The sequence below is a fragment of the Diospyros lotus genome, chromosome 8 (assembly GCF_014633365.1).
Source record: "Diospyros lotus cultivar Yz01 chromosome 8, ASM1463336v1, whole genome shotgun sequence".
NCBI classification, from domain to species: domain Eukaryota; kingdom Viridiplantae; phylum Streptophyta; class Magnoliopsida; order Ericales; family Ebenaceae; genus Diospyros; species Diospyros lotus.
In genome coordinates this window covers 6,754,410-6,764,608 of record NC_068345.1, presented here as the reverse complement: position 1 = coordinate 6,764,608, position 10,199 = coordinate 6,754,410, and the positions used below count along the sequence as shown (strand labels likewise).

Sequence of the window (10,199 nt, the reverse complement as noted above, 5' to 3'; positions counted from 1 at the left end):
AAACTAGCCGTAAGTTAATTAAAAAATTGTCTTCACACAATTCAAATATTTATACTTTTTTATCCTCTCCCATCCCTTTCTCTGATCGTCTCTTCCATGGTTGATTATTTATTCATCGTTTCTAATAGATCGATTGTTGTCTCTAGTCTAGCATGGTCGCCTGGATATCTTTTTTTTGTGTCCATCATCGTCTCATGTCGTTTTCATCACAATCTCTTTTCGTTGTCCATCTCCTCATTTGTCGTCTCTAATAGATAGATTAGTTTTAACATTATATATATATTTATATATTTAATATTTTTATCAATTAAACTTAAATTTAAATTTAAATATTAATATTTTTTTAAATAATTATATATAATTTATTAACATCTAATAGTAAAATTTTATCAGTTGAATATTAACTTATAATTTATTTTTATTAAAAATTATATTTTTATATATTTTATTTATATTATTTAACATGTTTATTTTAGTATTTTTATCAAATTCTGATAGTTTAACAACTTTTTCAAACTAAATACATAATGTATGAATGATAGTTTAAAATATATTTATCCAAATATGTTATTAATTTAAACGATATCCAACTTTTAGGTTTCAAACAATTTATAAGTAAAAAGGCTTATAAGATAAAAAAAAAAAAAAAATAAGGGCAAGCCAAACAACCTCTTATTCCTATTAGGGTCGGCTACATAAACTTCCTAGTTACTCTGGCAGTGGGATATCAGCCAGGTCTTGCCTGTATGGAACAAGCCCGGGCTCCGACTGCGCCTCCTTGGCACCGTTGCCCCCTGTCTCTAGCTGCGCTTGAGCATCATGAGCTATCTTTGTCGGGTCAACGAACGTTACCACTGTGTCTTTGCGGAACATCAAGTATATGACTGCAACAATATAAACGGCCATTATCGGGAACACTATGATTCCGATCAACACAGTAGCAAATTTGGGTAAAGTGCTGTGAATGATCCAGCCAACAAAGGCTGTGCTTAGATAATAGATGTTTATGCCAATGAGTCCAAGCCCCAGAATCCATGAGACGACTATAATCTGCATTCGTAATGTTCAATGGGTTAATTAGATCTTCTCACAAAAAATTCTAGAATTATGAGTCATTTTTGCAGTTTTTATTCCATTATATAGAGTTAATTATATTAATTTTAGTTCTTTAATCATTTTTATGATTTAATATTCCTATAAATAAAATCAAAATTAAATGTATAGATTCCTACAATTCTACTTTACCTACTCTTATCCAAAGGCTTTTATTTGTCTTTCTTTTAAATGAAAAAATTATCTTAATATATTGTGACTTAAACATTTTTTTTTATTTTTTTATTTAGACATTAAATGAGAGAGAGAAGCTTACATATATTGAATTCTTGTGGGGTCCCATCTTGGTGGTGCCGCTGCTGAATTTGAGCAGAGGGATGAGAGCAAATGGAAGCTCAAAGGACAGTATCATCTACGTATATATAAAGAAAAGAGATGGATGATTAGTTGATCGATACATTATTGAATTATTAGTAAATACAAACTAAATATATAAAGAACTTAGTAAGTGGCATACTGATGCGATGATGATGAGGCGGCCGGCTCCGGCGGATCCACCGATGATTGAGACAACGAGGCTGGGTGCGATGGCAACGCACCTTGTCATTAGGTTCCTCATCCATTTCCTCATCTTTAGATCCAAGAAACCCTAGACAGGCATGGTTATATAAGACTCCATAAGTGACTTAAATATATAGAATTGGATCTCGAACTTAAAATAATTGAATCGGGTTGGATTAATTCCATTCTTTGGATTTTCAAGTTTCTGTGTTTCAGTTCTTATTTCATTAAACATTATGTTTAATGGTTTAGTCGACCGAACTTACAGTATTTGGGTTAGGTTAGTTCTCACCGTCTTTAAAATCCATGATCTACCTTGACTCAACTTAATTAGGTCTATAGACAAACAGTCTCACACAAAGGTGTGTCAAAATTTATTATTGAGGATATGTAAGTAAAGGTCTAATTCTAGACAATAATAACAATGATGAGGAACCTGCCTGCATGATAAATTGCCCTGCATAAGTGCCTGTAATGGTTGAGCTTTGGCCCGAGGCCAGCAGCGCAATTGCATATACGGTGGAGCTTGATTTTCCCAGCACATTCTGAAATACGAGAAAAATGGAAATTGAATTAACGAATCTGTTTGATTTTCCTTAAACTTTGACTTGATAATTAATATATCCCATGTTTGTTTGAATGATGAGGAAATAGGTTTGGACCTTCAGAAGGAAAGTAGCAGAGCCGAGGCTGAGATCACTGCATCGCCCTAAGTCGTCCTGTGAGAGGTTGTGGGCTGAGCAAACAGTTCCTGACACTGAGATGATCGCAACATTTATCAAAAGCGCTATGAACAATGCAAATCCACTCTCCAACAAGAAGTATCTGCATGCATCCTGCAAAATCAACCCATCTAATTAATCTAGTTAATATTATAAGACCGCTATATAATTTTAATCGAATCGACTCGACATCATTACAAACATATTTATATATATATATATATCATCTGCTTTGAGTTATAAGAACAACAGTACAAAGGCTGCTTACATTTATGCCTCGGACAGAATTTGGCGGCTTTCGGGATAGAACAAGGGCGGAGTGAAGAAACAGGTTATGCCTGTTGAGTAGGAGACATGAATGGACAAGCCCAAAAGGTTAAATAAGAGAAAATACTTGAAAAAAAAAAAAGCAAAAAGATAAAAGGGCAATTGATCACCTGACAAACAAATAGACTTTCTAGTTCATGTATAGTTATAAAAAGGACATTGTCATATATCATTTGCCATTTGTGCAGATGTTTCACAAAAATAATAATGACGATGATTTTGGATTCAAAAATTTTGGTCAAAATCAGAGCGTCATAAAATCTTGGTCCCTCAATCAGAGTTTAAAAGAAAAGCATGAGAGTCTAGTGAGTACGGCATAACTAAGGCGCCGAATAAGGCAATGGCATCGCCGGTAGCGCCTTGGCCTTTGAGCTTAGGGATAAACATGCCCTTCAGCACATCTGCCGGCGGCGGCTTCACATGGCTCAGTTCCCCAAAGAAACAGGCGGCCATCACAAATACTAACACTGCGATCAGTAGTTCCAGCTTCCTCACCTATTTAATATTAAACCACCACAAAATTAAATTAATTAAATACAGAAAAATTAATAAATCCACAGCTAATATATAGCTAGAAGGGAAAAATAAATAAGTTTAATTTAGGTCTCAAAGTGACAATAAAAAAAATCACAATGTAATCAATATTAAATTGATAATCTTAGCTGCGCATGATTTTTTGCAATTTATTAAGTTAATTCCTCTTTATCCCCTCATAGTTGCTGAACATAAAATACTATAAAATTTTAATTTAAATATGTTTTTCTACTAGAAATTAAGCTTGATAAAGCTTCACTTTCAAGGATAAATCAAATATTTTTTTTCAAGGATAAATCAAATTTTATATTTCTGTCGTTTCCTCCGCGTTTGCATGCGGAAGAATACAGAAAAACAATGGTTCAATATTCAAAGATAATCTTTTTTTAGTAAGGTATATATTCAATGATAAATTAATATCAACTATTGTCTTGATTCAGCTGGCTCTTATAAATTAATTAATATCTACCTACTTCTTCATTGGTGTGTAAAGTCAGCCATTGGAGCAGGTGATGAAATTAATAATTAAGCAAAGAACAAGAGTTAATTAATTAGCATAAAAGGAACTGTTAATTATGCCAATACCCCAAATCTCTGAAGGCCAAGAAGGAGGAGAGTGCTGCAACCCGTTATGAGAACCCCGGCCCACAGTGGGATCTTGAACAATATGTTTAGAGCAAAGGCTGTCCCAATCACTGCCACAAATTGAATCAACTTTAATTAATTATTATAATATATATGTTAGTATACATTTTATATCCACAACTAATTCCACGCTGGGGTAAAGGAGGGTTAGTTAATCCGACAATCATTATAAAATCGGTTACATCATCGACACACATTATATATGAATCATGTTAGATGTACACCTATTTTGTACATTTTGAACTATATAAGGGGGTATTATGACCAAAATACTCTACACCTCACATGCGTCTCACGCGTCTCATGAGGGTTTTTTTTGTTATAATACTCCCTTATGTAGTCTAAGATGTACAAAATAGATGTACCAATAGCATTTTCCATTATATATTGAATTAAGACTTAATGTTTGGTTGTATATTAGAGAGACCATACCTTCGGGAATATCTGCTGCTATCACAGAAATCTCTGCCAGCAACCAGAGGCAATACTTGACAATCTTTGGGTACTCAACCTTGCATAACTCTGATAGGTGTCTACCTGCATCCAATCACAAAAGAACCCAAAAAGGAAAGAAAAAAGAACTGAGTAATTGGTCATGAAAATGATATATATATATATATATATTTGTTCAGTATTTCAGCTTGAAGATACTGGTTTTTAGCAGCTCACCCGTGGCTACGCCAAGATTGGCAGCAAGAGATTGAATTATGAGAGCAAAAATGAGGCCAATGAGGATCACCCAAAGTAGCTGCATACATATACACATCAGTAATGGAATAATAATGGGCATCTATAATTAAAACCTTAAAGATTGGCTTTATCCTCTTTCATTTTCTTTTCCGTAATGTTTGTTAATCAAGATATGTCTTTCCTTTTTTTTCTGTAATGTTTGTTAATCAAGATATGAAGTGCAAATGGTTAGATATAAAAAGTATTCAAAATATTTGTTTTTTTCAATGTATTTGTTAAATTTATCTGATATTTTCTAAAAAATTCTTAAATAACTTATTATCTGACTTTTTACAAATAAATTTATTTGGTCCCTTCAAGATAAATTTATCAAATATTTTATAGATAAGTCTAAATTACTTATATGTCTCTTGTAGGATAATTAATGTCATTTAATATATTTTTAAAATTTAAATTTTTCTATCTCTCTATATATTTTATTATCTAATACAAATTCCTTTCATTAATTTTTTAAATTAATTAATTTTTTTTATATTTTATTATTTATTATGAAAATATATTTTGCTAATTTTTAATTATCTAAGTAAAATTATTGTAATTCCACTAATAATCATTTCTATTTTTTGAGTCCTTTTAGAATTTATTTTTTAATATGAATTTAAAAAATAAAATACTATTTTTAATTTTAATTTTTATTTTTTAACAATTCTCATTAATCATAAAATACTATTTTATTTATAAATTTGTTGTTGATGTTAAGATATAGTTTTGAATGAATTTGATAATAGGAATATTTTAATAAAAAATCTTATTTGGACCATTTTATATTCTTATTCGAAAAATATTTTAATTTTATTTTTATATTCATTTATCTTGCTATTTTAGCGAACGCTGCCCAGTGAAAAAAGAATAAAAAAGAAAAAGTTTGTGGACTTGTGGTTTTGATCCTCTTAATTACCATCGCTACTTCAATTTAATTACCTCGTATCTGTGGTTAGCTCCTGCTTGCAGATCGGTTTCCACTGCGACATGATCACACCAGTAGTTGGTGCAAGTTAACAACCAAACGAAGAAGAAAGTAATTAAACAGAGAGAGAGAGAGAGAGAGAGAGAGAGAGAGAGAGAGATTTACAGTTGCCAGGGTCAAGGTAAGCCATGGAAACCAGGAAACCAGGGCCTACGTAAGAGAGAAACTTTTTCCATCCGGGTTCCTGATTATCGTCAACACCAAATTATTAACGGATTAATTAAACCCAGATAATTAACCAAACCCCAAGGCTACACGCGCGCGCACACACATATAGTATGAACTCCTTAAAGAAAATTAAAGAAGAAATCCTTGAAAAGAACGAGGGAGAGATAGAGACCTGCAGGTGCTTCTGATCTTTATGGTGATGATGATCGTACAACTCTTCGCTTATGTTGCTGCTCGGAGGTTCCATCTCAACATTGACGGCAACGATGCGGTTGCTTCCTCCGCCAACTTGCTGCGGCTGCTGCAGGCTTGCCATCTCTCTCTCTCTCTCTATCGCTCTCTCTCTTTCCCTTTCTCAATCTGCCGTTTAGTGGGAGCAGTGCGGTGTTTTATATATAGAGCGCGCCATTTGAGCTCTGAACGCAGGCTTGTTGTTTTGCCCCTGAAAGCGAGTCAAAAAGGGTCCCGCCTCTGACGGACACTTGGCGCTTTCTACCTTCGCAATTGTGACAAAACATAGGCCAAACCCTACTAATTATAATCACATATACCACCATGCATCTAAAAATAACACTTAATTTTCATGAAAAATTATCAATTATTTTTAAAAATTATAACAAAAAATATTTATAACTTTTAACAAATAATTAATACTTTTACTAATAAATATTATTAATTTCTTAAAAAATAATTATAATTTTATAAATAAATAAATAGTATTTCCATGAATCCAATCCTCCTCATTATTTCAATCTAGCTAGTACTAGTAATTACTCTGCCATGGCTGCCTGCAACATTTCCTTTAGTAAAACTTGTCATTTTCCTTTTGTCCACTCCCTGTCGACTACTTATATATATAGTCAATTGATCAGACTTTGAGTTTTGGGAGTTTCAATATTTTTATTTTTTATTTTTTGCTGAACGTGGGATTGGGAATTTCATTTTTCTCACTACCTAAGTTACATGACAAGTTGGTTTATAATCTGTTGAAAAGTAACTTTAGGTTTTGTTATAAATATTTTCGCACCACTTTTTATGGGTTAGACTTAGTCTAATAGGCCGATCCAATCGCCTAAAGCCCAGTAGACCCAGCCGAGCTCATCGGGCAAGCTCATACATCGTTGAAATTCGAGTTCAGATCGCGGAACCAAATGAGCTCCCAAGCAAAGCTTCCAATGAGCTCTCAGTGATATACCTAACGAGTTGCCCACAACATTTCTACCTCGCTGGCCTAACCGTTCAGCTTGCCGATCAAACTATTCAGCTCGCATAACAATATTGCTGCTGAATAAACGAAGGCAGGGACCCACCTACTTTATCTGATGCAAACAGGATCCCTGATAATACGGAGTCCACTCCCAATTTTATAGAGATGAAAATGACATATTGTTCCCTATAATATCAATTCTATACTTTTATATTTTATGTAATTGTAAACACCCCTCATAATAAATAGAGGTCGAAACACCATTGAAAGGGGAAGACAAAAATTAATTACATATTGTTACTCTACTGGAATACCCAGAGAATAGTCGTGGAATAGGTATCGTTTCGACCGAATCACGTAAAATTTTCTTAGCTTTTGTTTCTACTTATAATCCTTCATTCTTGCATTTCGGCTCATTTTTTCTTGGGCCTACGAATCACGATCAACTAAATTTGAACGTCGACGAGTTTAAATTCAAATTAACATGGCATCTAATAATTGTTTAAGTGGGCGTGTTAGGATTAATTAACATACAAATAGAAAGAATACTTTAATGGAAAGTCTTTTCTTCTTTATTAAAGCCGACCATAACAAAATTGACTTTTTTTTGGTAACTGAAAGCTTCTTTTTTTTTTTTTCTTTTTCTTTTCTGAAAGTGGTAGTTGAGAGCTGAGTAGGGATTTTGATTATGTAGAAAGAATAGCCACAAGTTAACCGATCAAAATTAATTGGGATATATAGCTAGGGTGAAGACAAGTTTAGAATAATCAAATAATGGAAAGATCATCAGCATCAAGCGACCTCCGATTGGGGAAAGAGGAACCAATCCAAGTAGTAAGGACTTAATTAGTCGATGAATAAAATATAAGTTCTAAAAAATATTATCATTAATTAGTGGAAGAACTGTCATATAAAACAGCAATAATAGCGTCCGAATTCCATGTAAAGCCAAGTTTCTATGACATAGGGATTTACTTTTTTAAGGGTTACTTTCAAAACAAATATAAAAGGATAAAAGAATTAATAAGAGTATAAATTAAATACAAGAAGACAAATCTCTTGGGATACATAGAATTAATAAAATAGGGTAAATTATAGTTAACATGTGTATATTTATATTTCTTGAATCTTGAAAAAATGAGTTTTTTTTATTTATAATTTTATCACATTTTTTAATAAAAAAATTCACTTTTCACAATTTTTTTTAACTTATTTATTGAAATACCATCTTGTTACACTTAAAATTTTGTATTTCTTAAAGACTTGTTAGTATTGAGACTAGTGACTCTTTGGTGAAACAAAAGAGTCGCTCTTACATCTAGCTATTATTATATACATATTTCATATCAAACACTTTAATCTTGTCAGTGACTTTTTAAAGATTCAAGATTTTAAGTGTTAAAAAGGTAAAATATTCAGCTAAATAACACTAAAAAAATGACATTAACTTCTCTAATTTTATAAAACGCCATTTACTTTCTCCTTTGCTTTTAGATAATCATAGATAAATTTTTTACAATGCCTAAATAACCTTTATGATAAATACACCCATGTCTCTTCCCTCCCTCCATCCCTTTGTTTGGCTCTCTTTTTCTCTCCCATTTCTTTAGCAATTTCTTCTTACTCTTTTTCTCTCTAGCTTTCTCCCTCCTTTGGTTCAACCCCATTACTAGATTCAATAACCTAGTGATGTTTTTTCACTTTCTCCTTACTCTTTTCTCTCTAGCTTTCTCCCTCCTTCTGTTCAACTACCCCATTGTTAGATTCAATAACCTAGTGATGACTAAACCCGACAAGGATTCAGTTATCTAACCCAAAAAACCAAAAGTATTTTTTTTCTTAATTTTTATTTTTGGCCAATGATTCTTTTTTTAAATTAAGAAAATACAATATACCCTTACATTTTAAAAATGACCATAAGCTCCCATGACACCATTTTACCGATATTTGTTTAAATCTCTCTCTATATGTTTGTTGTTCAATCATGTTCTATCGATGACTTGTCTTTCTCTCTTTTATGTCACATATGTCTCTCATCTGTCTAAGTGTAGAGGGCAAGTGAGGAAGAGCACAAGGGCTGAGGGGGGTTGCTAGAGAATTGCATCCACCTGGTGGCATTTTGCTGAGAATGATCGGTGAAAGGAGGAAAACTAGTGAAAGGGTTTGTATTTATGGATTTGTGGAAATAAAGGAGGGGTTGTTAGAAACGAGGGCAATTTGGGGAAACATAAACGAAATCTTTGAAATTAAATAGAGGAGCGGGACAAGAGAAAGTGACTGAGAAAGAGAAGATCGAGATGATATTTTTGGAACATAGACTTGACTACGAATCGATACTGTACGCAATGAGTGAGCTCTAGCATGTGAAGAATACTTTTTTCTTAATCTAAATTAACCCCAGAAAAAGTGAGTGCTTTTTCCCCTTTTTAATTTCATGGGTTCACTATACACAATAAATTTTTATATAAAATAAAAATAATTTCAACATATATACTTATAAGTATAATTTTGGAAAAGTGGGTATATTTCTATTGGTAACAAAATTTAGTTTTAATCTTGAAAGAAATTTCAAAATTAAAAAATATCTTTCACTTCTCTGGGTAGCACATCTCATGTTATTAACTGGAGATATAGTGTTGCATGAATTTATGAGGTCTTGAATGAATTTGACCTAATAATAATTTCTTTTAAGATGTGACTGACAATTAAGTATTAAATTAATTAGTGAGATATATGTAATTAAGTTATTCCACATTGTTATTTTGACCTGCCCTCGTTCGTTGAAAATAACATTACCACAAGTTGCAGCTGTAATCAATAATATGACAAAAATACTACATAAATGACTGTGTCAACGCCACGTACGTCTTATGTTGGATCAGATAGCAAATTAAACAATTATTTTGCAGTTGAAGAGAGAGATACTAATTGTGTTACGAAAATGAAATAACATTTAAAATATAGTATTGTTGCTAATCAAAACAATTGATTGATTGCAGTTGCAGACACTACTTCTCAAACAAAAAATGAATCCTTTCAGTTGACTCCTAATTAAAATCATAATATTATTTCAACCAGCTCATGTTCTCTGTCGTCAATAATTAATTGAAAGAAAAAAGATAAAGACAAAATAGTATACAATTCATTGACCAATGCACATGCATGCTAGCTAGCCAGCCAGCTTCTCCAATCCAGTCGCAGAGCAGTGGGAAGAATTAAGTACTCTGGACAAAGTAAATTTAAGGTGCATGCATGATCCATGCAG

The 10,199-nt window shown here is 32.4% G+C and overlaps 1 protein-coding gene across 2 annotated transcripts in view; it reads right to left on the bottom strand.

Annotated features, from left to right (window-relative positions):
- Nucleotides 1-542: 542 nt before the first annotated feature.
- Nucleotides 543-10,199, bottom strand: part of LOC127807520 (metal transporter Nramp5-like) — a 45,903-nt gene continuing 36,246 nt past the window's right edge. Inside the window, exons 1-13 of one of the 2 annotated variants that reach the window (XM_052345424.1) lie at nucleotides 5,900-6,097; nucleotides 5,665-5,743; nucleotides 5,514-5,554; nucleotides 4,512-4,590; nucleotides 4,275-4,379; nucleotides 3,783-3,892; nucleotides 2,977-3,158; nucleotides 2,605-2,674; nucleotides 2,277-2,450; nucleotides 2,055-2,159; nucleotides 1,571-1,702; nucleotides 1,370-1,465; nucleotides 543-1,050 (exon numbers count right to left, since the gene is read on the bottom strand). In XM_052345424.1, the coding sequence (XP_052201384.1) occupies nucleotides 709-1,050; nucleotides 1,370-1,465; nucleotides 1,571-1,702; nucleotides 2,055-2,159; nucleotides 2,277-2,450; nucleotides 2,605-2,674; nucleotides 2,977-3,158; nucleotides 3,783-3,892; nucleotides 4,275-4,379; nucleotides 4,512-4,590; nucleotides 5,514-5,554; nucleotides 5,665-5,743; nucleotides 5,900-6,043 (1,659 nt within the window). In that variant the 5' untranslated portion in view covers nucleotides 6,044-6,097 and the 3' untranslated portion in view covers nucleotides 543-708. Of the gene's footprint in view, nucleotides 1,051-1,369; nucleotides 1,466-1,570; nucleotides 1,703-2,054; nucleotides 2,160-2,276; nucleotides 2,451-2,604; nucleotides 2,675-2,976; nucleotides 3,159-3,782; nucleotides 3,893-4,274; nucleotides 4,380-4,511; nucleotides 4,591-5,513; nucleotides 5,555-5,664; nucleotides 5,744-5,899; nucleotides 6,098-10,199 lie in introns of those variants that run through there. The other variant, XM_052345425.1, reaches the window with a different exon arrangement.